At 42.7% G+C, this 27,917-nt stretch overlaps 1 protein-coding gene across 2 annotated transcripts; it reads left to right on the top strand.

Annotated features, from left to right (window-relative positions):
* The first annotated feature begins 680 nt into the window (after positions 1–680).
* Positions 681–27,878, top strand: myofl (myoferlin like). 2 transcript variants are annotated; one of them, XM_086045789.1, is made up of 54 exons: positions 681–875; positions 1,726–1,781; positions 1,901–1,992; positions 5,756–5,864; positions 6,836–6,911; positions 7,247–7,407; positions 7,584–7,712; positions 8,192–8,254; positions 8,346–8,396; positions 8,673–8,703; positions 8,783–8,898; positions 9,201–9,327; positions 9,422–9,525; positions 9,628–9,696; positions 9,765–9,808; positions 9,881–9,963; positions 10,505–10,540; positions 10,654–10,778; positions 10,888–11,001; positions 11,721–11,898; positions 12,595–12,719; positions 12,809–12,918; positions 12,990–13,182; positions 14,010–14,165; positions 14,241–14,372; positions 14,643–14,806; positions 15,942–16,056; positions 17,079–17,181; positions 17,271–17,407; positions 17,480–17,644; positions 18,468–18,555; positions 18,734–18,811; positions 19,191–19,372; positions 19,445–19,603; positions 19,698–19,799; positions 19,889–20,050; positions 20,971–21,136; positions 21,216–21,286; positions 21,374–21,388; positions 22,713–22,811; positions 23,689–23,817; positions 23,957–24,112; positions 24,173–24,264; positions 24,349–24,519; positions 24,797–24,945; positions 25,020–25,159; positions 25,288–25,376; positions 25,463–25,558; positions 25,655–25,796; positions 25,884–25,983; positions 26,076–26,269; positions 27,191–27,300; positions 27,380–27,527; positions 27,694–27,878. In XM_086045789.1, the coding sequence occupies exons 1-54, from the start codon at positions 788–790 to the stop codon at positions 27,733–27,735; spliced, it is 6,132 nt and encodes a 2,043-aa protein (XP_085901915.1). In that variant the 5' UTR covers positions 681–787; the 3' UTR covers positions 27,736–27,878. The 2 variants fall into 2 exon arrangements, with proteins under 2 accessions (XP_085901915.1, XP_085901917.1); XM_086045791.1 differs by lacking the exon at positions 10,505–10,540.
* The last annotated feature ends 39 nt before the right edge of the window (positions 27,879–27,917 follow it).

The following is a 27,917-nucleotide window of genomic DNA, read 5'->3' on the forward strand; positions in this document are numbered from 1 at the left end:
CAAAAAGAAGGCATAATGAGTTCATGACTACTGAAAATATACATTTCACTTTGTTTCACATTTTTTGGAATGATCTCATGATAAATGGAAAAAAAAAACGTTACCTAAAGTTGTGAACAGACTAATAAGAAATGCGAAATTAGCTAGTTCTAACAACTTCACGTGCTCCGGAGAATTGTTGAACGTCATATGGTGGTATAGTTTTAAGATGCAATGATGCATTAGCCAAGAATCATTCTTGGAGCCGACAACATCAAACATTTCTCTTAAATAACGCTTTAAAAAGGGAATATCTTGTTTCTCTGAATCTGCTGCATCATCAAACAATAAAAGCATACAGTATTGCGGTTGTCCCTGTTTTCCCCACCAAACTCTCAGTCACTCAAAATCTGAACTGCTGTTGACTTTACCGCTCTCTCTTTGTTTTGTTTTAGCTTTTTCTTTTACATCGTGTGATCATCTGTGAAGGTTGAAAAAAGTAATATGCCAATTAGTATTAGTAAGGAGTCGTACGTTGTACGTATATCTGTACATACAGAGCAGAAGTATAGAATCATCATACAAATAGTTACTCAAGTAAAGTAGAGAGTTAAATTGTTTTTATTGGTTGCTTGGCTCGAGTCAGCACATTTGACTCAAATGAGGTCGTCCTCCTCTATCTCCTCCTCCCGGAGCCGCTCGTCTCTCCCCTTCACTTCTGCCCCTTACAGTTTTCCTCTGACTCGACTCTAAGGAATATGGTCCTCCTCCTCCTGGTCCTCCTCTGAGAACACATTTTGGATTTACTATGTTGCGGGTAATTGTTGAGTCTGCCTGCGGGATCCCCAAAAAGAAACTGGGCAACCCTGACCCAATTGTTTCTGTTGTGTTCAGAGGTGAGATATTATGAATGACTTTGCATAGTCGAGGGTGGTATTTCAACAATATAGCATTTGGATTGGAGATTTTCTAAGTGTGTTTTGTATCAGTTTACCTTAAGTCACTTTTGATATATGTACACGTTCATGGCATTGACAGATATTTTTCATGAGTTTAAAGTGAATTGGGACAATAATAAGGTAAATAACGCTTACACGTTTGGCCCTTATGGCTTTGTTAATTCCACGCTAGAAGCAATAATAATAGCAATTTACAATTGTGCTAAATAATAATTATATGTAATTTTACCATTACAAACGTATATTTTTATCTTACCTTTTAGATACCTTTAAGTAAATTAATGGAGTTTACGCATTTTATTTTGAGTTCAGAGTGAATGTTGTGACCATGACAAACTCAATAATTCCTATTTGTTCGACTGTAGCTTTATTAATTACATCAGTGACTCTCAAAAGGTGGTATGCGTTCCACAAGTTATATGTGGGCTCCCTCTAGTGGTATGCAGAATAATAATTAACCCGTAATTACAGTTTACTTGTATTCAACCTTTCATTTCAATACCTTTTCTTTTCATCTCTTACAACAGCATGTTTTTAAACATGTTTAGTTATTGTTGATTGAACTTGTATGTCCAATGCATGCTGTTAGAATCAAGTACTGTATAGTTTTTTTTTTGTTTTTCTCTGTGTAAGCACAGTGTAGCTTAAGACGTTATCAACACGATAATAATAGCGATTTAACAAAAATAATCATTGTGTCTATTATTGTGTCTGCACTGCTTTCACAGTCGCATAATGCCACGGCGACACTGTTCTTTTTCCAACGAGGTTGCCTTTGTGATTTCAGGTGAAAAGAAGAAAACCAAAGCTATTGACAATGAGCTGAATCCCGTGTGGAATGAAGTGAGTGCAGCTGCGGGACGTTCATAGTGAAACAAGAAATGAAGAAAGGTTGACTTGACGTGTAGAAAAGCATCTTTGCTAAGCAAATGTATCTTTTTTTTTTTTTTTTGTCATTGCAGGGGCTGGAGTTTGATTTAAAGGGTTTAGAGTTGGACGCGTCTTCATTCATCGACGTGGTTGTGAAAGACTACGAGACTATCGGCCATCACAAGTATGTGATTGTCAAGTTGGAGAATTTATGCACAAATGATCACTTATAAAAAAAAAAAAAAGGGAAATAACACACGCAGTGTTGCAGGCGTCACACAAAAAGTCAAAGTAAATCAAGTAGAATCCCTTTTGATATCGTGTAACCCGATAAAACTGCAGCATTTTATGACAGATTCAATCATATGATTAGTTACTGTCCATCCCATCCCATTTTCTTCTGATTAACTCAATGTCATAAAAAGTATGAATTTACTTATCTTTTGAACCAATAAAAAAAAAAAAAAAAAGGAAACTATGCCCATTTGGTGCAGAACTTTCTAAATTAGGATATTTCAACATTGGACGAAAAATAAATAAATAGTGACTGGAAAAAACAAAATAGCGGTAAATCAACCGGTATATAAGTAATATTTGTTGTTCTTTTAGGCATATTTTTCCTCCAAAAGTTTGGTAGAATTGGAATTCCTGACCTCTTGCAGCCAGTTTCATTCTTCTACCCATTTTCTATAAAACCTCCCCTCAATGCCGTTTGAGCCGTTGTGGGAGTGAACACGCCTGACTTGATACCCGTCCAATGAAAGCGCTTCCTCTCATTCCCTTTAAATTCAGTGCAGGTGTGGCACGGGATCTGCCGGAAGCATAACGGACTCGCTTGCTGGAGTCCATGCAGGACATACGTTCCTTTATAAGAACCTGCAAGATCTCCACTTGCGGATGATGTAAAGTTGGCCGCTGTAAAGTCGGCACTTGGAGACTTGGAGAGTGTTTGACAACCCAATGCCCCCCTCACACACGCAGAGCAGTTGTGCCGCAGTCATAGGGGTGCTTCTAAAAATATATTAAATATCCTAATAATGCATGCAATGAATTGATTTCTACAATTATTCAGAGGGCTTGGCACACGCCCATACCATATTTATGAATGAAATACGACGACACCCATCAAGAAGCCGTCTGCCTGCGCTTCGATCAAATCCACCAAAATCAAGCTTGCCACGCCTGCGCCACAACTTAGACCTGGTAGCACCTGGTCTAAAGTTTACTTTTTGTCCCTAAATTGCCAGGTGCGCTGGCGGCAGGTAATAGAAAACACCCTCGCCTTGGCTTTTCTGTGCCACCAATTCTGAAAATGAATACGATCCCCTGACCGACTGCTATTTCATGAAATAAAAATCCCAAAACGTTTAGCCCTCATGGAAAACCTAAAATGGAACTGTTGAATTGGCAATTTTCACCTTTTAACTATGTGTAGACAGATGATTATAGTCCGTGAAGCACTGAAAACTGTCATTTTAAGCTACTCTATTTTTATTTTTTTTCCAATCAGCATCAACGTCACTGTGGACACACCGACTGTGACTGTGTTCAGACTTGTAGAGTCCGCGAGCGAAAAACATTGTTACCCTCTTCGCTGTGCTTGTAAGGAATGTTGCCTTAAAAGGGCACAATGACTGCTCTTTCATAAACTTCCCCTCACAGGATGCCACACCATCACACTCTGGATAAATCATACACTTTAGATACGCACGTTCATAGCACTGTAATTTGAAGGTTTGTTCAGTGCGGACGAGGGGGGGGGGGAGGGGATGAAATAATCCAGTGACCCATCTTGAGAAAGATTCTGGAATTTCTGTCTGTCGCAGCCAGGAGCACACTGGGATATTTTTCCATGACCGCTGTTCCAGACGCGTGACGGTGGGTCGAGCAAGAACAATGCCTGCGCTGGCTTGCCGTACTGGCACAGCTGAGATTTGCAGAATGGTCTCCTTTTTGCGCCGTGACCTGGATTTTGGGATCAAGGAATGTGGGCCCTGATTTAAGATAAACAAACATTTTGTAACCATGTAGAAACTATGTTGAATTGTGAAGAATCGCTTGGGCAAAACTGTGATGAGATTGATTGGTGATCAATCCAGGATGTAGCACACCTCTCTTCGGGCAAAATCGGATGCGATAGGATTAAGACGAACAGCAGCTCATGAATATGACTGGTGGTGTTGTCATAAGTCTTCTTTTCCTCCCAGCCCCCCCCTTGCCTCTAAATTTGGCCACAACGGGCGCAGAACACAACATGCCTGTGGTGCGTTGTAATTGTTTCCATCTTTAGTCGTTTCTCATGCCATGTGTCCGTCATCCCAAGCATGATTATTACATTAAAAAAAATTCTATTAACTAAAATAAAACTAAAAAGAGTTTAAAAAAATTTAAAAAAAATTACAAGACGATTGTCTAGTCTACTTAACGACATAAAACAAACTGTAATTACTGTGAAAATGTTCATTTTCATCTTTGTCAATTTGTTTCACACATTTGGGTTGGGTTGATTTCTTTTTTTTTTTTTAAATTTTAGGCGGCGGTAATGTCAAATTGTGGACCTGAGAACTGACTGGACAAGAATTGAGCAATTACCCAGAACATATTAAACCAAAAGAGCATCCTTAAAAATGAAAACAACACAAGGCAGAAATGCGGATAACAGGACAAACTAGCGAAATGAACATAGAGACAATGGTGATAATAAGCAATGTCAAACAGTCATTCTGTGTTTTTTTCCCCTTCCAAAACACTCCGCTTATGATAATGGGTGGCGGTTGCAATCCAGGAGACTCCGCCCACCAACGGCCCCCATTGAGGATGGGAAAGCAGAAACGAAACAGCAGAAAACAGGAACATGAGTGATTTGAAAACTCTATTTTGGCTCCACCGGTTGTGCGACAGTATTATGTTTACGTTGTGTGTGTCTCGAGCCTGATTGAATTTGAAGAACAAGAAGTCAATACAAAATTTAAACTAATAGCTGTCCGTTCTGCTGCTGCTGATTTTGGCGCAGACAGAAACTCCTCAGAAAGATGGGAAATTCATCCATCCATAACGATGGGTACTGAAGACGGTGCTTTTTTTTTTTTTTTTTTGTATGGACCGATTTGGGTTGGTAGGATACTACTGAGCACCGATTCCAATGAAATCAATTTGTTTCGGTTCCGACGCACGTTTGGCTCATTTGTTTTGCATTCACGATGCTCTTATTTTGTCAAAGTTTATATATTGAAAAATAAATGGAATATTTTTTTTAGTTTATTGTTAAAGAAATGAACATTCATCACCACAAAGAACAGAATAAAAGCACTGGAAATTGGTACCGTTGAGTACCGATATCGATTCCCAGGTACCGCGAAACTGGTTGAAATGTGAAAGGTACCCATCGGTATCCCTCCATTTTACTATATTATAAAGTCGACCCCCACATACTCAGCGATATTAATGGATTATAAAAAAAAAATAATTATAATTTTTTGAAATATTTTGGCCAGGTTCTGGGATTTCTTTTCCTCCATTTCGCCCAACTTTTTTGTAGAATACAGTACATATATTGAATCTTCATCGGCGCTTTTTTGAGGAACTTTTGTGGGTTCGAACCCCCGCCCAAATGAGCATTAGTTGTGCCCGGTTCTTCAGCTGCAGTGCTTGACAAGAGGTGCACCCTGGTCTTGTCGCCAGGCAGTAGCTGTGCAAAATCGGAATTTTCCGCAAAATAAATGAATCACATTTTGCAATCCGTTGTGGTTAATAACCGCACAACACCATCACAAAGGTGAAGAAGTGGAATGGGGAAGTGGAAGCAGTCCACTCCACACATGGTTATGAACAATTATTCACATAGTGGCCAGTTTCCTCCCACACTAAACTTTTGCCAGCAGCCTTTTTGTATTAAAACAAATGATTAACTCTAAAGATTCGTGTTCAATTCCTCACTTGCTTTTCAGGTTCATAGGCTCTGCGAAAATCTCTCTGAGGGACTTGGCCGGTGGCCACGTGAGATCACTGCCGTCCAAGAATGTGCCCTTGAGCAATGAGAAGCAGCAGCCAATTGGGGTAAAAAGGATTTTTAAAAGCAACAAAAACAAGTGTGTCCGTTTTTCAGTGAATAACGGATGGGGGGGTGGCTTCCAAAAAAAATATGCAAATAGGAGAAATTTTAAAGACACGTCTGACACAGACAGTTTTTTTTTTTTTTGGGCAACTTTTGCAAGCTTGCAATTTGTTTTGTGGTCAAATATGCTCACTAAATATGTGTTTAAAGCACTTGGAAGGGATACAACTATTTGAAAAAAAAAGGCTCTTGCAAAGGTGCCCATTTTGGGACTAATAAAACTTATCTTAAATTATAAGACTTTCTTAAGGTTTGCTTGCTGTAAATTTTTCCCCGCGCTTTTTTAAAGTCAAATTTCTCATCGAAAAGTTGAAATTTTCCCTTTAGTATCCTATTAATTGCATTTAGTAAATGTTATGCTGTTGAAATCCATTTTGCTCAAGCCCTCACATTTTTTTTAACGTGACTACAAGCAAACAATGAACACGTAAACGTCAAAATATGTGAGCGGGCTCACAGGATGGACAGCGACAGGGTGGACATCTTTAGCTAATATTAGCATTTAATCAGCTCAGAGTAGACTTAGCGACATGATTCGGTTCACAAGATATCTGCGTATTCTTTAACAAATGAATTTCAATGATCTGAAAGGTTTTTAAATCAATTGATAGTTCAGCAGGACAGAGTGGACAATGTTGGGCTTACAACATCCAGGTACACACAATAATATTATGAAAATTACAAAGCACAACTTTACATATTTATTCTGCAATAATCCACTCATTTCAGACGCTATTGAAGAAAGACAAAACGCCGGTCATAATTGTCACTGAAAACATTTGAGTGTTTCTTAAAGGGGCAGTTACCCAGTTATGACAGGGTGGACATGAGGACGCCAAAGGCACTTTATAGTTATACTGACCATTCTGCACATTATGGTAAATATAAGTGGCGCTCTTTTTTTTTTTTTCAGGCAACCATTAATTTGCTCATTGGATATGAACCACCTGAGGAAGTGGCCGATGGCGACGTGTCTCATGTGGACAACGGTAGGAAGTGCACTTAAAAGTTAGGTCCCCTTCTAGCTAATGAGATCCAATACACGAGGCGTATCCACAATTCCGCTTTCACCAAAAAAAAAAAAATGCCACTTTTGATCTGTGACGCCAAAGAGGCATACAAACTTAAGCTGCAACAATACATTCTGATAGCTCTGGAAACGAATTTTTTTATTGTTTTGGATCTCATTCGATTACGAACGAATCATTTTGAATGCAACTCTAAATGCCCGGGGCTGTATCCGTCAAGAGAGTACTGTAGACGACTGGAGTGTACTTTTCCTCAAAATAATGCAATGTATACATTCCACCGCGGACACCGGCAGCCTGCGAGGAGGATGACGAGGGGGACGCGGACGTAGGCGATGATGCGGGAAGCCCGGCGGGTCCGGGCACGCCAGTCCAGCCCAGAAAAGCGAGCCACAAGCCACTCCGCATCGGCCGCAAAAAGCACAGAGCCCTGGCTAACAAGCCGCAGGATTTCCAGGTATTGCATTGGAGCGTCAATTAAGGAAGGAACGAGTAATCACTTGATTGGCAGCGGGCGCAAATGAGATGACATCGGTCGTGCACATTTTCGTGGGAACTGCGACTTTACTAATAGAATTGATAAATAAAGAAAAATAGAGAAATCTGCCCTAATGCTTCTTTTCACACATCCAGATTCGTATTCGGGTCATCGAGGGCCGACAGCTGCCGGGCAACAACATCAAGCCCGTGGTGAAGGTGAACGTGTGCGGCCAGACGCATAGGACACGAATAAGAAACGGAAATAACCCCTTCTTTGATGAGGTACTGGGTTTTTGAGAAATATTCAGCACAATCGGGACATCGTGAGAACTATTTTCCCACATTGCCAAATTATTTACATTTTTTTCACGTTTCCGTCATTTTCTGAATTCACAATGAATAGAGATATTTTCCAAATTTGACCCCATTATGCCATATTCCAAAAATGATTCCGGACATTTCAAACCATCGCGACAATTTTTCACGTTAGCCATATTCCCACACTTTAAAATGTTCCACGTTTTCCACGACAGCGTTCCCAAATGAATGCGGCTACAGTATTTTACATTCTGACCTCCTCCTCCAGTATTCCAAGTTCAACCTCATTCAAGACATCTGCTTTGGAACTATTTATCACATGACCAAAATGGCCACATTTTCACAATATAATATGAGTCCTAAAACGTTTGCTACAGTTTTTATGTTGTTTGCATGAACTAATGGTGGATTGTTTTTATTTTTTTTGTTTGTTTTCCCTTTAGATATTTTTCTACAACGTTAACATGCTCCCTTCAGAGCTCTTGGATGAAAGTGTCAGCCTAAGGGTGTGTACTTGTTTTGCTTTTTGAAATGATGGCATTGTTTGACCAATGAAAGGCCCATTTGAATCGAATGAAACGCCGTGCTTTTTCAAAGGTTTACGATTCCTTCTCCCTCCGAGCTGACAGTCTAATGGGCGAGTTCAAGGTATGGCCGTTTCACACTTCTTCTGCTGGCCTTTTTGTCTTCTTTTTAATCTTTCAATGTATCTCTTTTATTGTACTTTGTAATGACATTTGTTGAATTTTCAAGCATTCGCTTGTTTGAATTTTTTATTTGATTTAAAAATTTTTTTTTTTTTATGGTCAAGCATGCAGGTCACATTGACCAATGAGCAAACTCTTATCGAGTGAATGTAGCTTTTTAACAGCATACATATTTTTAAAAATGAACAATCGAGTGAAATCTCTTTCTCTTCCCCAGCTGGATGTTGGCTACATCTACGATGAACCAGGTGAGTCTTGGCCCCTAAGATGTTTCAACGTTTTTTTAAATTTTTTTTTTACAAAGTGTAACCTGCACACTGTGTTCAGGTCATGCCATACTGAGGAAATGGCTGCTGCTGAGCGACCCCGATGACTCCGGCTCCGGCGCCAAAGGTTACCTGAAAGTCAGCATTATCGTGGTGGTGACTGGAGAAGAGCCGCCGGTGCGTGTCTATTCTCCAAGCACAGTAACGGCGGACTACAATGGGCTTTTTTCTGGTTGCTGAAAAATACTCTTACCGGTCATAAGATTAGCTACACTTGCACTCATGGGAGATATAGTTTGGTTAGCCTAACTAGCGTGATTAGAGGGTCCTCTCCGCGCCGAGGGTAATGACAGCCCACGGCCACAGGGGCGCCACGGCCATAGAGAGACCCCATCACGCGTATATAAGCGATCGGGTTGAATATTGCAGTGATGCATTCGAAATAAACGCTCTGAAATGAAATTGGCCCTGCCACACAGACGGAGAGGAGAGAGCTGAGCGAGGATCAGGACGACATTGAAAGTAATCTTCTGGTGCCGGCGGGAGTTAGGATGCGATGGGCTACGCTCAGCCTCAAAGTGTTCCGTGCGGAGGACATGCCGCAAAGTATGTAAACAGTCAAGTACGTACAATACTGTGCAGTGTGTTGTTGGTAAATGGCTTTCAATACTGTACATTTTTTTTTTTTCACTCTTCTCAGTGGACGATGCATTTGTTCAGACGGTAAAGCACGTCTTTGGCGGGGATGGAGACAGGAAGAACTTGGTGGATCCGTATTTGGAGGTCAGCTTTGCTGGGAGGAAGGTAATTAAGTCAGAGTCAGACGTTTTTTTTTTTTAAATTCATTTTTATTTTTTTTTACCCCTCACTTTGGTAAGAAAATAATTGAAATGACCTTCAATTTAGCTGTGCACCAGAACCATTGAGAAAAATGCAAATCCCGAATGGAATCAGATCATCCACCTCCAAGTCAAGGTACAAAATGTAGCGCCATGTAGTGGGTGACATCACGAGTCTTCAGTCACCCGCATTGTCCTCTGCAGTTCCCGTCCATGTGCGAGCGCGTCAAGTTGACCGTGTTTGACTGGTAAGAAGTGAGCGCGTTTCCCACGCCGTAACGTGGCAGCCGTTGTTTGACGTGCCAACGCGCCCTTGGCAGGGACCGAGTCAGCAAGGACGACGCCATCGGAACGACATACTTGAACCTCGGCAAGATCTCCTCCGCCGGCGGAGAGCTTGAAGGTGAGGCGGTTTGTTGTCAATTCAAAAACAATCACATTCAAAAATAAAAGAATATAATCTATAAAAAAACCCCCCAAAAAAACGGTAAATACTGTATATTAAAATAATGTCACATGAAACTAAAAATCAGTATTTGTTTTACATTAGCCACTGCAATTGAAAAATGTGTATGTGTGTGATAGGGTTACCCAAAAGCTACTTAACTGGTTTCTGAAAATTGTTCGTTTGAGTGAATCTTGGCGACCACCGAGGCCAAAATGTTTTTTTGTTTTTTTTAACAAGCGTTGATTTATCCACATCTGCACTAAATGCCTCCTTCCTGACCCCACCTCTGACTGCTCCACCGCGTTTCATGGAAATCGGTCATGTACTTTTTTGTTTTAATCTCATGAAAACACACCCGACCGACCGAAGATGTGGCGAACTCGCTGGTGGTGATAACATATTGTGAAACCGGAAAAATAGTCAAAAAAAAAAAAAAAAAACGAAATCATTGAAAATTTATGAGGGTTGTTAAATGTCTTGTTTCATTTTCAAACAGACACACAAGTTGAACATTGCAACAGCCTGTCTGATTGTACGTAAGAAAGGACCCGTTTTAAGACCTTGGCTTTCCGTCTCAAAGATATCTTAGTTACTTTCTGTGTGTGTGTGTGCGTGCGCGTGCGTGTGTCTGTGCGCTCATTGTAGCAAGCCCTTCAACAAGCGAGTCTGGTTTCCTGCCAACTTTTGGGCCTTGTTATGTCAACTTGTATGGCAGCCCAAGGGAGTTTACTGGACTCCCTGACCCGTACGAGGAACTTAACCTTGGCAAGGTAAAAACAAAAAAAGAAAAAGGAAAAGAAATACAAATCTCATCTGTGCGTGGAATGTTTTGATGATCTCTCATTTGGAATTCTGCATGGAACTCGATTGCACTTGCAGGGTGAAGGTGTCGCCTACAGGGGGAGGGTCCTCGTCGAGCTGTCCACGCAGCTGGACGGAAAGGTGGATAAGAACGTAGACGATATATCCAGCGATGACATCCTGGTGGCACAGGTACGATGGAGAATTTCATTTTGCGTACACTGTAACTTTCCACTTTACTCCCACGTGTGAAGCCTTCGAGATCTGATGCTTTGTTTTTCGCTATGTCCCGAGGTATTTTTTTTTTCCAGATTCCACACTGTGCCCCCAACGTGAGCATTGTTTGGGAATTGCTCCGCCCCCCCCTCATCCCGTGTGTTTTCCGCTTCTTATCTAAGAAATCGGGGGGCGCCGTCTGGCGACCCATCAGGTTCCCGCTCCTGTTTTAGGTGTCACCGTCTTTCTTGGATGGGTTGAAACTGTAAAATGAATTTTATACTTGTAGAACAACAATTGGGCTAATTGAAATAATGCTCCATCCATCCGAGTTTCTCCACCCATGACTTGGTAGCTTGGCTGGGTCGAGTCAACCTCTCTTCACTAAAAAAAAAAAAAAAACTCTGGCCAAAACCCTGTTTAATTCATTCACTGCCATTGACGAATATATGTGTCTATTCACAATCCAGCCATTCAATCCCTGGAATTTATTTCTATTTTTTTCAAATTTTTCCAAACGTTAGGGTAAAAAAAGGGTCTGAAAATGTCCGGCATCGAATGAGTTCACATCAAAATATTGCTTTCACGCCATCTTGGTGCTAGGGAACTATATTGAAGGAAGGGGGGGGGGGGGGGGGGGGGCGGTGGCCCATTTGAACCTGTAACCCCGCCACATCCTTCGCTCTTCTGTGCAGAAATACCAGCGGAGGAGGAAGTTCTCCCTCTGCGCCGTGTTCCACAGTGCCAGCATGCTCCAAGAGCCGGGCGAGCCCATCCAGTTCGAGGTCAGCATGGGAAACTACGGCAACAAGCTGGACTCCACCTGCAAGCCTCTGGCGTCCACTACTCAGTACAGCTTTGCTGTATTCGACGGTACGAATGTCGAGAGATATTGCGGAGCTGCCTGTGGTGGGCTGCGCATTTGGTACCTGGGCCCGGTCTGAATCCGCCCCTGATACCAACGCTACCAAAGGAAATGATATCTTTTCGAGAGCGGGAATAGAAATGAACAACTCACACCATGTGGTTGCGCAAGTGTGAACACCCTCTTATAACTGGGCACGTGGCTGTGTTGAGAATGAACCAATCACATTCAAATACATGAAAGGAGATGGCAGACCGTTAAAAGTACCTCTGATTAACCCACAATAAATTTCAGATGTTCTTGTTGGCTTTTCCTGACATTTTTGTGTGCACATGCTACAACCTAGCGTCTTGGTCTCGTTGTTTTTATGTTAGAAAACAGAGGTGTGTAGACATTTTATATCCACAACTATTCAGTTGGAACCAGTGCAGCCAAGAAAAAACATTCTGAAATTAAGGGAATAGACTTTTAGGAATGAATTTTGAACTTTAATGGAACCAGTATTAGAATTTACTTCTGGAAGTGTGTTTGGGCCACCACAAAAGACCTTCTGGGTGCAAAATGGCCCACCGTTAACCATGCGGAGACTTTTGTTCTAATTTGTGAAATCTTTATCTCCTTTCCTCACGTCTGTAAATCCTGAGGAGAATTTTTTTTGTCATTCCCTCAAGTACGGTACCGGTTCGTATTTTGCCTGCCTTCAGGTAACCGCTACTACTACCTGCCCTGGGCGGACACCAAGCCCGTTGTAACGCTCACTTCGTCCTGGGAAGACATCAGCCACCGTTTGGACGCTGTCAACATTCTTCTCTCGATTGCAGAACGACTGGTAAGATTGTGGCATGATGGCGCGTTGGAACAACACGTCGGCGCCAACCTCGCTCGCTCATCGTCGCTCCCTTTGTCATTTCGACGTAGGAACGCAACCTGTCCTCTTTGAAAAGGGCCATCCAGTCCAAGGTGTCCGAGGACCGACTTCTTGAAATTTGGCTGAAACTCATCAGTCACTTGCTGGAAGACTTGAACGGGTAATTGTTTATGCATTTTGGGAGTCTCTGGTATGCGGCTTTTGAAGGTATTAGCAACTTTTGGAGCGCAGTTTCCAGCTTCCGGTGGTGGATGGTCAGCCCAATGTGACCGCGCTGGATCTCCAGATAAAAAATATGCGCGACGCAGCGCTGGAGAGCCTCCAACAGCTGGCTACTTGCATGAGAGAGGAGGCCACGGATGTCAAGGCAACTGTCAACGACGTTGAAGACTGGCTGGACAGAATCAAACAGATGGCAGATGAGGTCAGAAAAGATGTCCTGACTGCCTCGTCTAAATCGAATCGTTCGTCGCGGCGGGGATACCGTCCACATCTGCAATATAGACAGACCATAGAAAAAAAAAGCTTTTTTAAAAGGGGGAAGTCAACCCAAACATTTTTTTTTTTTCAGGAATGTGTTCTATGCAGGCCCACTAGTTGAAACAAGGCCTTATGGTAAATATTGCGTTTGTGGAATAAGAGTTAATCCACTCGTTTTTAGCCATCTCAGGGGGCAGCCATTTTGTCGCTTCTGTCGACTGAAAATGACATCACAGATGCTCAGATAACGACCAATCACGGCTCACCCGTTTTCTGAAGCTGGAGCTATGATTGGTCGTGATCTGTGCCCTGAGGGTCTCTGATGTCATATTCAGTCGACAGAAGTGACAAAATGGCCGCCCCCCAGAGACGGCTAAAAACGGGTGGATTTTGTTGCTTAACTCATTTTCCACAAACACAATATTAATCAGAATGCTGTGTTTCAACTACTGGGCCTGCATAGAACATATTCTTAAAAAAAAATACGTTTGGGTTGACTTCCGCTTTAAATAGTTTTAAAGTATTGCTTAGCACCTGTTTTCACACCCTCACTCGCATCTTTTTCCAAATAAGAGGTAAAAAAACAACAACAAGAGGTGTTTCAAGCTGTTTGCAACTTCCAGTTGAAATTGACTGTGAAACTGACACATAAAACAAAAGAGTATAAAATAGCTTAGCCTAATGCTAACATGCAGTTGTACACATCTAAAACTCACTTAGCATGTTTTTCCTTCTCTATTGTCGAAAATAATTCTGCCAATCGTACGCCAGCCTCAGAACAGCATGCCCGACGTGATCATCTGGATGTTGAGAGGGGAGAAGCGCGTTGCTTTCGCCCGCGTCCCGGCTCACCACGTTCTCTACTCCGACTTCAGCGAACAGGCCTGCGGGAAACACTGCGGACGCACGCAGACCATCTTCATGCAGGTACACTCACAAGTCACCACGGCGCTGCCGCGTCTTTCATAGCGTCATTTTCTCCCCCTTTTGGATGTTTTTCAGTACCCCATGGATAAGAATAAAGGCGTCAAGATCCCTGTTCAGCTGCGGGTCAACATGTGGCTCGGTCTCTCTGCGTGGGAGAAGAAGTTCAACAGCTTCTCTGAGGGGAACTTCAGCGTCTACGCAGAAATGGTAGCTATGGCTTCTGCTCGGCATCGACAATGTCCCCAAATTCCTAAAAACTCTTTGACTTTTTGCGTTATCACCTAGCTTGTTTTTTTTTTTTTTAAAATACAAATCATTCCCTCCATCTCTATGTGACTTATAATTGCTTAGCATATCTACGATCAATCATTATAGGGTGCTAAATATGTTAAAGGAGAAAAATGTCAAAGTGGCCCACCCCTGCTCTAACCCTAACCTTTATTTACCAACTTAAAGATCCCTATTCTCTCTCCATAGTACGAAAACCAGGCCCAGTTGTTCGGGAAGTGGGGACCCAACGGTCTGGTGGGGCGCCACAAGTCCTCAGACGTGACTGGAAAAGTGAAACTCAAAAAAGAGCGCTTCCTGCCACCACGCGGATGGGAGTGGGAGGAGGACTGGTTTGTCGATCCTGAGCGCTGGTACGGCTAACGGAGATATATATATATATATATATATATATATAAGTGTCCAAGTGCGCTTGCTTCAAGCTGTTTGTTTGTCATTCTCACTTGACGTTCACTGAGAAACTAACACATGAAAAAATGTGAGTGTGTCCACTAGCTTAATGCTAACATATAGTACCAAAGCCATAGATGGGCTAAATGAAATTAGCATACTATTTTACATTAGTTATTATGCCTTCAAACAACTGCTATGTCAACACACTCAGAGCAGCAACACATACAAACGGAGCATACAACAAATGATCACAGGCATAGGACGACTCTCTTTTCTGATGTGTTGGGGCGACAATTTTTATTACTGGCGTTGGGTTTTTACCGACTATTTACTTACGGCAATGCAATGGCATGTGGGAACTTGAGCCTTTCAGCAGTTTATTGAACTGTAAAAGACAAACACAAGGAGCACGCTCACGCGGGAGCTGCTGTTGTCCACAGCTCACAGCCAGACATTCACGCGCAACCGTGTTGACGTACCACCCAACCAGGCACCGCCTCTTAAAGGCACAACAATACGCATGGCATTTGCTGGCAATTTTGGGGTGGTCTGTGTTCATATACATGTACAAAACAAAAATATGTTAAATATTTGACACTATATATATATATATATATATACTATATACTGAAATATATATTTTATTTTCATAAGACAGAATTTGTGATACAGCTCTTAAATGGGCGTTTATTAGATAGTACAATTGGTTGTAATGATCTTATTGAACCATGTACCCTTTATGTCACAGGCCACATTCCAAACCGCTTGGTCGCCTCGGGTTCTGTTATGCTACACGGCTTGATATCCGCACCTTTCAACTGTTTCCTCTTTTAATTGTCAGCAATCATAATTCACTGCACGGTCCAGTCACCGTTACCAACGGCTAATACAATAACAGGAAATGGAAAAAAAAAAAAAAAAGAAAAAGAAGAGATTTCAGCTTGCAGCAGTGTGTTGATATGAGGAGCCCTCTCTTACCCCCCTTAAGGGCCAACGTTCTCCCACCAGGGCTCGTGTGAATAGTTTATCATGGCACACTGTCTGAGTCGCAAAACCTGGCATCAACATGTGTGCCTCGGCTGCTGCTTTTTACAGCCTGTTGACAGAAGCCGACGCGGGCCACACAGAGTTCACGGACGAGGTTTTTCACAACCAAACACGATTCCCTGGTGGAGAGTGGAAACCTGCTGCGGAGCCCTACACCGATGTGGTACACAATACTGCACACGCACACACACACACACACATGTATACACACACACACACTCACACGTTCAACCTGTGTCAACACTATGCGAATAATGCAGGTGCGATTTCAGGACAAAAGCCATGTCTCGTTCATGCAAAATTCCACTTTTTTTTTTATCAGTTTACTCTGCGCTTTTGGTGTCGTCGCTTTTTTCACACGACTGCAGCTGGCCTCAGATGTTTGCGAGCTCTGTCTTTTTGTTTTACTTCCCCTTCTCTGAAGCCTTGACGCTCCAGGCTGCTGTTTTTAAAGGTCAGATTAACTCATGATGTGACACGCAGCTAAAAATAGGCGATTTGGGCTCAAAGTGACCCTCAGGGAAAGCTTCGAGGGTTCAACATGCCTCATTAAAGCCGGTTAAGACTACTGATTCTCCGAGTGTGCTATGAGTACCACTAGTAGTATGCCGCGATTAAAGTACAGCGTTAATGTTCAAACTGTGAATATTGTTGCATCGGCGGAAAATCGTTGTAATGGTCTTCTGACTGGACTCCCTCAAAAGAGCATCAAACAACTGCTTGTCATTCAGAATCCTGCAGCTCGGGTTCCGACCACAACAAAGAGTGGCGCCCAGTCAGCTGCAGAATAGATTTTAAAATTTTGCTAAAGGTCTATAAATCACGAAAAATGGTTTAGGTCCTGAATACGTTAAAGAAATGCTAATTGAATGAATATAAACCCTGAGGTCTACAGACTCGGGTCACTTAGCGGAGCCCTAGTTTGAAGTAAACATGGTGAAGCAACGTTTGGCTGTTGTGCTGCAGGCAAATGGCAGAAGCTACCAAGAGAAATGAAATCAGCCCCAAGTGCAAATGCTTTTAAATCCAGGTCAAAAACGGTGCTTCCCCACAAATCTGCGACTAAGGTCTTTTAAAACATTTGCAAAATCTTTTTTTTTTTTTTTGGTCGACCGGTTGCTTCAGTTGTGAGCGTCGGGGGAGTGATTTGCGCCTTACAGCCTTCTCCTTGTCTGTGTGCCGCAGAATGGCGAAAAGGCGCAGAGCCCCTCAGAGTTCGAGTGTCCCATCGGATGGACTTGGGAGGACGACTGGAGTTTCGACAGCAACAGAGCTGTAGATGAGAAAGGTAATATATAACGTGGGGGCGGGGATTCAATGTTAAAAATGTGTTCACTTTTTTTTTTTTTCTTTTTTTTTTTTTTTTTTTTACTTGAGGCTGGGAGTACGGAGTTACCATCCCACCCGATGACAAACCCAAAACCTGGGTGGCAGCGGAAAAAATGTACCACATCCATCGTAGGAAGAGGCTCGTCCGACCCAGGAGGAAGATATCTGATAAAACCGTCGCCGATGTAAGCGTCAGTTGATGACCGATTTAGAAAAATGGCCCTCAGATGGTCATTGTTGGCTTTTGACTTCTTCAGAGGCGAGAGACAGGGGAAGGCTGGGAATATTCCTCCCTCATCGGCTGGAAGTTTCACCGCAAGGAGCGCTCGTCCGACACGTTCCGCCGGCGCCGCTGGCGAAGGAAGATGGTCCCGTCGGATCGCATCGGGGCCTCCGCCATCTTCAGGCTGGAAGGCGCATTGGTGAGTGGAGTTATTGGACCCTTCAAAAGGTTGTATATTCAAATGTTGATATTAAAAATGTGAGTGAGTTGATTTTTGTGAAAAATGCACAGAGTTCGTTCTTGCACTTTGTTTGCTGTTCGGCAGTCTTGTGCCGTCCTTGAATTGTGCTTTTCATGCAAGAGAGCCCTTTGCGTTGGAAAAAAAAAAAAAAATACAGTTGTGATATTATTATCATGTTGTTTACTTCAAACTCTTTGTTGTTGGGTTAGGATAGTGGATCTTTTATACATGCATTGAGAGATATATGAAGAAAGAAGAAATATTTATAAATATATTCCGAGCGCGTATTTTGCATTTTGCTCATATTTAAAATGTTATTTTTGTCATTCATCCTTTACATTCTATTTAACTGTGGTAATAATGTAGGTGTTATTAATGTAAGTATTTAAAGTGGAATATCCATTCATTTCTGGGGAATTATGAATTCACATATGCGTGTTCTATTTTTAGCAACGAGCCCTTTAATAGCTCTCTCATCACTTGTTTTTGATACAGCTCTCGTGTTGTGTTGTGTTGTATCTTTTTAGATAATATTACAAGTGCATCTTAAGTGATTAACGAATCTTGCATACCAAAATAATATTTTTTCCATGTGGCAGTTGCCATGACAACATGAGCTAATTTATCCTGAGTCATAGCCTTTGTGTTGGTGATTCACTTGTGGCTCTTCCTGTTAAGTTTAAGTGATCTGTTTTTTTTTCCCCAGTTTGACTTAACACAAACAGCAATTAGAGACAAAAGGTCTTTGACTCACGTCCCTCCCTGCGTGTTTTGTTGACAGGGGGTTGACGTGGACGAGAAGGCCAGTAAAATGGATGCTGCCAAACTATTTGGTGCCAACACTCCCACCATTTCCTGCCACTTTGGCCGTGAGTAGTCAGAGTCAGATAAGGCACATGACTGATTAAAAGCCTTTGTGCTTTTTTTTCTATATAAAACTTCCTGACGAGTCCCATTGTAATATAAAACAAGCATTATGCCCCACCATGTTGTTTGGTTATATTGTATTGCTCTCAACAGTGAATGATTTGTAAATGTTCCCTTTAGGGTCCTACGTTTACCAGCTGCGAGTGTATGTTTACCAGGCAAGGAATCTTTGTGCCATGGACAAGGACAGCTTTTCAGGTGAAAATGAGAATAATTCATTGTGCGAGTCAAGAGGGATGTGCAAGAACAACAAATAAAATAACCATTGATATAGAAGATTAAAAAAAAAAAATATATATATATATATATATATATATATAGACGAAAACAGATTTTTGAAACAAATACAAATTTGAACAGTTATATCTAGAAACTATGTGCGAAAAAGCTTTAGTTAAAAAAACAGAACAAAAAACCCAATCTAAAGCTTTAACTTTTTTGTTACTATGTTCTTCCTCAATACTCTTTTGCTGACTGTTAATTGCGCTTGGGGTGCCCCCTAGTGGTCGCGAGGGGCTAAAGCAGGGCCTCAGTTGTCTTAAACTGTACCCCTGCCAATTGACTTTGTCCCGCGCAGATCCATACGCCCACGTGTCGTTCCTTCACTTGAGCAAGACCACAGAAGTCATCGGTGCCACGTTGAACCCTACGTGGGATCAGAGTCTCATCTTCGATGACGTCGAAATCTACGGCGACCCGCAAACCGTCGGCCGCAACCCGCCAGACGTCGTCCTGGAACTCTACGACAGCGACAAAGTGGTGCGTTTGGAGGAAGAAAGTCATGAACCGTGGGCCGTGAATAGACTTGTCTCAGACTCTGATGTCATCCAGGGTAAAGATGAGCCCATGGGTCGCTGTGCGTTCCCCCCGGTCGTCAAACTCAACCCCGGCGTGGCGTCTGGCAATAAACTGCAGTGGTACCCGGTTACCAAGATGGGCCGCAACGCTGGAGAAGTACTGCTGGCGGCCGAGCTTCTACTGAAGGACAAGGTAAACGCTGGACAATGACAAATAACTTGCCAGGCGTGATGTGCTTTTCGTAAATCAATATGTAAGATGAAATGCCGCGCTCTTTTCCTTGCAGGCGAACGAAGGGGATCTTCCTATGGCTCCTCCTCGGCGAGGGGAGAAGCTCTACATGGTTCCTCAAGGAATCAGGCCTGTTGTGCAACTCACTGCCATAGAGGTAACGTCTGTCACATTGATGATTAAAATGAACAACAAATGTATGCTTTTTTTTGTTTGTTTTGTTTTTGTTTTTGTTTTTACCGCTAGGTCTTGACCTGGGGCTTGAGGAACATGAAGAGCTACCAGCTTGCTACGGTCGCTTCTCCCAACTTGATCGTGGAATGCGGCGGCGAGATCGTTCAAACGGCCATCATCAAGAATTTCAAGAAGAACCCCAACTTCCCTGGCTCTGTGCTGCTACTCAAAGTGGTACGATCCCCCCGGAAGGTTGCTAACAATGCTTCGCTAGCGTAATGCTAACAAATGATATGAGGAAAAACAAAAGAAATTGTCATCAATATTGTTGTTGATTGTCGTGGTATGCCGTTGTTTCACATTGGAGCGCTTGGTACATGAGCGCCAAGCGCTAAAGCAGGGGTCACCAAGTCCGGTCCTCAAGGGCACCTACCCCGCATGTTTTCCATACCCTCCCCGCTGCAACACACCTGATTGAAATGATCTGTGTCGTTATCAGGCTTCCGCAAAGCCTGCTGGTGAGCTGATCATTCCAATCAGGTGTGTTGCAGCGGGGAGAAATGGAAAACATGCAGGATAGGTGGCCTTGAGGACCGGACTTGGTGACCCCTGCACTAAAATAAGAAAAACAACAAAAAAAAACGTTTTTTTTAATTCATTATTTTTCACTTGAACAGCTTCACTACTTTCACGCAAAGATATTCAGTTGAAAAACCCGTACAAATGACCAATGATACGGATAAAATGACCTCTCAATGGTGAACTGTGGCAGTCACAACTTGTTAGCCGTTCACTTTGCGAAATCCAAAATGCTTGCAGTTGAAGTGTGACCCTTTCGAATCCTGCTGACTCAGGTGCAAGAGTACACCGAAGAAATAGCGCATGCAAAGAGTATGAACAAAATACATCAATCTATTTCATTGTACGGGTGTTACCAATAAAATTGGACACCACGGTCGACACATAGCTTATTTGGTCGTCGTAGAATAAACAAAAATAGTTTTTAAAAAAAATGTTAACATATTTTACAGTGAACCCATTGAACTTCCTGTTCAATTTACTACTAGGGCTCAGTGTTTGAGCATTCCGCCGGACCATACGTTTTGAGAACCACCCACAATATGTCCCCTTCGTATAACGTGTCGTTTTCCCAGCTTCTCCCCAAAGAAGAGATGTACACTCCCCCCATTGTCCTGAAGGTCATCGACCACAGACCCTTCGGCAGGAAGCCGGTGGTGGGCCAGTGCACCATCGACTGCTTGGAGGACTTCCGCTGTGACCCGTACCGAGTCAACAGTCAAGTCTGCATGTCTGCCAGAGGTAGGGACCCTCGCGTGCATACAGACGCCACTCTGTACGCCGTTATTCACGCATCTTTCACATCCTCTTCACACGTCAGTGGCAATGATAGCAGCTGCTCAGGGTGATGTTGTCATAGACATCGAGGAGAGGCCGACCGTCAAAGCCGAGGTGACTTGTGATGCACCGATGCACTCGCGCACTTACTGTATGTAGATTTGTGATTTGTTAACCTTTTCATTGACACTTACATTACAGGTTCAAACTGATAAGGTGAGTCTCTTTTTTTTTTTTTTAATGCAGTGGTAGCTCGACTTTTGAGCGCCCCAGTTTAGATTTTCCAGTCACGCTTGGTCAATCGTTTGCTTTGTTGTTGCGGGCTAAAATTTGCGGGAGGAGATAGCGGCGGATATTTGACTTCACTGGAGTGAAGTGAAAATAAGATGGAGAAATTAAGTACTTGGTCAAAAATAATTTCATGCCCTCCTCACATGTGGGCGAGAGCAGCCACAGTTGCTGATTCACTTTCAGATATTTGTTGAATGGGACAAATACTCAAAAACACAAATTGTTAGCCTAATAGCATAATTGCCCAAGTCATTTTTAATCTACCGGCACCAAATCGATCAGAAAAAAAACACCAATGCGCTTGCTACAAATGTTCTTTTTCCTTGTTTTCCGAATATGCTCAAATATGACTTCGGCAACTATGCTTTTAGGCTAACAACTTACAAAATGAGAAACAGCAGCAGGCGGCTGTTGTAGGCCACAATGAACAATAACCAGCCAATTTGAGCTCCAGCTCCCGACGTCACTCACTAGGCCGTGCCCCTTAAAATGGAAGTCAATCCAAACAGATTTTTTTCAAGAATATGTTCCCAGCAGGCCCACTAGTTGAAACACGGCATTCTGATCAGTATTGTGTTTGTGGGATATGAGTTAGGCAGCAAAATGCACTCGTTTTTAGCCATCTCAGGGGGCGGCCATTTTGTCTTCTGTCGACTGAAAATGACATCACAACCGCTCACAACGACCAATCACGGCTGACCTGTTTTCTGAATCGGAGCCGTGATTGGTCGTTGTGAGCAGTTGTGATGTCATTTTCAGTCGACAGAAGTGACAAAATGGCCGCCCCCGGAGATGGCTAAAAACGAGTGGATTAACACTTATATCGCAAACGCAATATTTATCAGAATGCCCTGTTTCAACTAGTGGGCTTGCATAGAACATATTCTTGAGAAAAAATTTTTTTTGCGTCGACTTCTCTTTTAAAGGCACGCATTCATCATACAGATGCTACTTTATAAAAAGAGTTTATTTCTTAACATTCTCTTTTATTATATTTTATTGTGTTTCTTAACACAACACGGTACTAGTTTTCTTTGTTAAAATGATTCATTATGACTTATTTTGGGGACCTGGAATGGATTAATGGCATTTCAAGTCATTTCAATAGATAAATTAGATTTTTATACACTACTACAAATAAAAGGAGCTCGGTCACGGAAGGAATCACACCTGTAAGTGAAGGTAAGACTATTTTGTTTTCATGCGTGACCTGGCTCTTCAAATATTGTAATTCATCTCACTTGTGCAGGAAGAGGAAGCAATCGACTGGTGGAGTAAATTCTACGCCTCGATTGGACTGCAGGAGAAGTGCGGGCCTTACCTGAAGAAGGGATATGACACATTACAGGTGAGGACGTGATCGCATTCAGACTTTATGGAAACAAAGATACGATTGAATCTCCAGCACTTTAAACCGTACAGCCGGCGATCTTGTCAGCTGGACAGCATATCCAAAACAACGATGAACAGGAAGGATTTTGTTGTAATCAAATGATGATGATGAAATGAGATGAAGACTTTTTTCTGGGATCACACTCTTCGGATATAAATGTCTACATGTATCAGAATGACGTGAAGAAAAAAAAAAAAAGAAGGGAACGGGACGATCTCGCGATCCAAAGCACATCGCGCATCATAGATAAAAAGTGTACACCATCCTGTCCAAATGCCAGGTTTTTGTGATCTAGAAATATGAGACCAAGCCAAATCATTTCAAAACTTTTGTCCACCATAATTGTGACCTATGACCTGCACAGTTCAATTGAAAAAAGAAGGGAAAAAAAGAAGGGTTAATTCTTGAAGAAGCCTGAAGGTTTTTTGCTACTACTACTATTTTGAACTGTTCATAATTCCTTCCACCAAGTCTAAGGCCCCACTTCTAGCTGACGAAAACAACAGCAGTTGACGCTCCCGGATAAGGTTTAACATTGCCTATGGATGCCACAAGATGGCGCCAAAGAACTACTTTTCTATTCGACATTTGGTGTAGCACAAGCACATCGCATCTTTTAGGGTGTTTCAGAAACCGCAAAGAAACAGTAAATGTTTGTTTTTTTTTAGCAAATAATGGAAAGGCTTTAAAAATATCCATCACACAGGTGGATTTGCGTGTTGATTATTACGATTTCAAAATGAGTTTTGTGCTACATCAAAAACTATCTCGTGATACAAATCCTTTCACTGTCCAAATACTTCCGGACCAAAGTGTATTATTGCCTCGACAGGTGTATGACTGTGAACTGGAGAAAGTGGAGCAGTTTCAGGGACTCACGGATTTTTGCAGCACTTTCAAACTCTCGCGAGGAAAGACAGACGGCGAGGAAGACGATCCCTCTGTTGTGGGAGAATTCAAGGTGAGGTAGCCTGTGTTGTGTATATACCAATCAATGAGTTACCAGCTCGGTCCGGGAAAAAAATTAAGCTTCCTTTTTAAGGCTGTAAATTGCTCACTCATGGTCCCCCCCCCCCCACCCCCCCATTACTGATGCGCAGGGCTCGTTCAAGATCTACCCGCTGCCTGACGACCCTGGCGTGCAGGCTCCGCCCCGACAATTCCGAGAGCTTCCCGAAAGCGGGCCTCAGGAGTGCCTGGTCAGAATCTACGTGGTGCGCTGCATTGACCTGCAGCCCAAGGACACAAACGGCATGGTGTGTTGTTGATGAGGACTTTGTGATGCCGAAGACGCGGCTAATGTCCTTCTCCTTCAGTGTGATCCGTATGTGAAGATTTCACTGGGGAGGAAGACTGTGGATGACAGGGATAACTACCAACCAAACACTCTCAATCCGGAAATCGGAAGGTGAGTCAGCGCAGGTGTTTTGTTTTGTATTTTTGGTGGTGGGAGGGGCCACCATACTGCATGAACTTTTCTTACTTTGTTTAGGATGTTTGAGCTGTCCTGCTACTTGCCACAAGACAAGGATCTGAAAATCGCAGTGTACGACTTCGATTTGCTGAGCCGGGATGAAAAAGTGGGCGAGACCGTCATCGATTTGGAGAACCGACTGCTGTCCCGTTTCAGGTCCTGCTGTGGCCTGCCACAGACTTACTGTGTGTGAGTGTCTTTGCGGTTTCACGATATGGGGAGTGGTTACAAATAGCTACGTACATATCTTATATAACGCTAGCCGCTTTATCGCGGTGGGTCGCTCGTCCCCCATGTTTCTCTAAAGCGATCTATATGTATTTTTACTGTATTCTTACCGTAATGCCATTCATTGCGCATGGGAAAGCAGAGCCATAGTTACCAATGCAGCCATTTATTAAATGTAGGGACAATAGTAAAAACAGGCCAAACTTAAATATTGTTGTACTTTATGATTTCCTTGCAGCTCTGGGATGAATCAGTGGAGGGACCAGCTGAAACCTTCTCGGATCCTCCAAAACGTGGCCAAGATTAGGGGCGTTCCGCCTCCACGCTTTGAGGGAGATGGAAGCACTCTGTCTTTTTCAGGAAAACAATACAGCCTGCAGGATTTTGGTATATTTCTGATTTCCGATTAGCAACCTAGCTTGTCCGTGTGATATCCATGAATGCGTATCCACCCTCCGCAGAGGAAACCACGACCACCCACCCCCACCTTGGCCCGGCCACAGAGAGACTGCCGCTGCATGTCCTCAGAGACCAGGGCTTGGTACCCGAGCACGTGGAGACCAGGACCCTGTGCAGCTCCCACCAACCCAACTTGTCCCAGGTTAAGAGACTTTTCCGAACGTTCACTTTATAGAGCGACTTTGACGACGGACTACTGCGGAACGGACAAGTTGGACGGTGACGAGCTAGTTTTGTTTAAAATGTAAACATTTTCCCCCACAAATACAGGGACGGATTCAAATGTGGGTGGACGTCTTTCCCAAGAGCCTCGGTCTGCCGGGGCCTCCATGTGAGATCACTCCGCGGAAAGCCAAAAAGTATAAATACTCAGCGGGTTTAGCCTTGGAGTGAGTCGATAAAATACAAGGATAATATACTGAATATTGTGTTGTCATTCCAACAGGTACTTCTTGCGTGCCATTGTTTGGAACACAACTGATGTCACTCTGGATGAGACGAGCATCACAGGGGAAAGCATGAGCGATATCTATGTGAAAGGGTATTATAACTTATTAGTGTTTTTTTCTTTTTTTATTGTTTTTTTTCTAACGTCATGCCTGTGTACTTTTTGCTCATTTCTTCTACCGTGTCCTAGATGGATGCCCGGAATGGAGGAGGACAAACAGAAGACCGACGTTCATTACAGATCCCTGGACGGCGATGGGAATTTCAACTGGAGGTTTGTCTTTGCCTTCGACTACCTGCCCGCGGAGCAGCTGTGCGTCGTCTCGAGGAAAGTGAGTGAGGGCGTTACAGGCGGAATGGAACATGGACACTGTGCGGAGGGAAAAAAAAGTCCAATTGCGCTTATTGTACTTTGCTAGGAACACTTCTGGAATCTGGACAAGACCGAGTTTAGGATTCCTCCCAAGTTGATCGTACAGATATGGGACAATGACAAATTCTCCTTGGATGACTACTTGGGTAAAAAAAAAAAAAAAAAAAAAGAGATTCGTACTCTGGAAATGTATGCCATGACATTTTCGACTGAAAACTACTGTATGGTTTGTCCACAGGCTCAATCGAGCTGGACTTACTCAATCTGATCGCCCCTGCTAAGACCCCCGAAAAGTGCAGCTTGAAAATGTTGCCCGGAATGGTCAGCTCCAACTCCTCCAAGAAGTCCGTCTTCAACTCACTCTTCTCCCAAAAGTCGGTTCGAGGCTGGTGGCCGTGCGCCATTGAGCAGGGCGGGAAGAAAGTCCTTGCCGTATGTTTGAACCCTCATTTGTAATTGCCTATTTTTTTCTTTATGCCTATTCAAAGGAGACACATTATGCATGATGCCACCCATTTTCGATTGCACGTGTCCGCATTAGGGCTGAGCTGGAGCCTATCCCGGCTGACTTTGAGCAAGAGGTACACAGTTAGCAGGGTTGATTTTAAATGTATTTATTTCGGTATAGCTACAGAAGAAGGAAGGTCAGTTGTTTCAGAATTGCACCTTTATTCTTAAATCTTGCACTTAACAAATACTCCATATATTAAAAAACCCAAACTAATTCTAAAACCTAAACTAAAACAGAGCTTTTTCGAAAGTATAGAAACTAACAAATTTGCCCCTAAAAAAACAATGAAAACAAACTGCATTTAAAAACAATTGTCAAAACGAAATAAGAACTAACTCTAATGAAACATGCACAACTATTATAACCCTGCTTACCAGTAACACTTTTTCCAGTAAAGGCACATTTATTCAATATGGCTGAGCTTAAGGCCCATGTACTGATGAAAACAAGTCAGCGCACTAGTAACATCTAGCACTTGACTAGTAATACTAGTGACACACAAATGTCAACTAGTGCACATTTTTGGCTCACTAGGAACATGTCGTTGTCCTATTTGAGCGGAATTGTACCGCTGGTGAGGATAAAGAGCGTACCAGTTTCTTGGCACCAAGCTGCCACAACACGGCGCCAAAGCATTGCTTTTATATTAGACAAGGGCTTTGGCGTCGACTTGTGGCATTTTAGCATGCTTCAGAAAGAGCACAAAAAATTGTAAAGAGGTCATTTTTTTTTAAATACAGAGAATGGGTTTGAAAAAAAGTTCAGTGAATTGGTGGGGCAACACCGAATTTGTATACAAGCGATGTCCATGTTTCCATAAGTCAAGTTGATATGTTTTATAGGGGAAAGTAGAAATGACGTTGGAAATCGTGGAGGAGAAGGAGATGGAGGAAAGACCGGCAGGGAAAGGCAGAGAAGAGCCCAACATGAACCCCAGACTGGAACCACCCAAGTGACTATCCTTCCAAATATGTTAGCGTCACATTTTCTTGACCATGCGTAATAATCGTCTCTTAATCCCTCTCCGCCAGCCGTCCTGACACATCATTCTTCTGGTTTACAAACCCTTGCAAGACCATGAAGTTCATTGTATGGCGAAGATTCAGATTGCTTTTCATCGTCGGGATCCTACTGCTGCTAGTCTTACTGTTCCTCGGAATCCTTTTCTATTCTCTACCTGTAAGTTCGCTTGTTTGACATATTCATCCAAAATGTTAGGCACATGAGTTCATAATTTGATACTGACAATTATGTGAATATTTTTGGGCTGGGTCAAAATTACATGGAAAATGTTCATTATGCGAAGGGTAACTTTTTTTTTTTTTTTTTACATTTATCTCCACAGAACTATATTTCCATGAAGATTGTCAAGCCCTTCTCCAAGTGACAGCGAGGAGAATCTTCAAATTGATTGTGCTTCGTGACTTGATTAAAAAGTCATCATAGCTGTTTGCACTATCACTGACAGTTTTTCCCCATTTCAAAGTGTGCAATTTTTAAAAAATAAAATGTACATGTTGATCTTGTAAATTGTGTTGTATTGTTCTTATCAGTTCTGTTTTAGCATTT

Source organism: Filicampus tigris, chromosome 11 (assembly GCF_054856515.1).
Source record: "Filicampus tigris isolate MCC_2025a chromosome 11, RoL_Ftig_1.0, whole genome shotgun sequence".
NCBI classification, from domain to species: domain Eukaryota; kingdom Metazoa; phylum Chordata; class Actinopteri; order Syngnathiformes; family Syngnathidae; genus Filicampus; species Filicampus tigris.

Excerpts from the sequence above, each read along its gene's own strand:
- myofl (XM_086045789.1), top strand. The coding sequence starts at position 788 with ATGTTGCGGGTAATTGTTGAGTCTGCCTGCGGGATCCCCAAAAAGAAA. Across the intron at positions 8,255-8,345 it reads ATGAAAGTGTCAGCCTAAGG|GTTTACGATTCCTTCTCCCT; the intron begins GTGTGTACTTGT and ends GCTTTTTCAAAG. Across the intron at positions 24,265-24,348 it reads CTCAATCCGGAAATCGGAAG|GATGTTTGAGCTGTCCTGCT; the intron begins GTGAGTCAGCGC and ends TACTTTGTTTAG.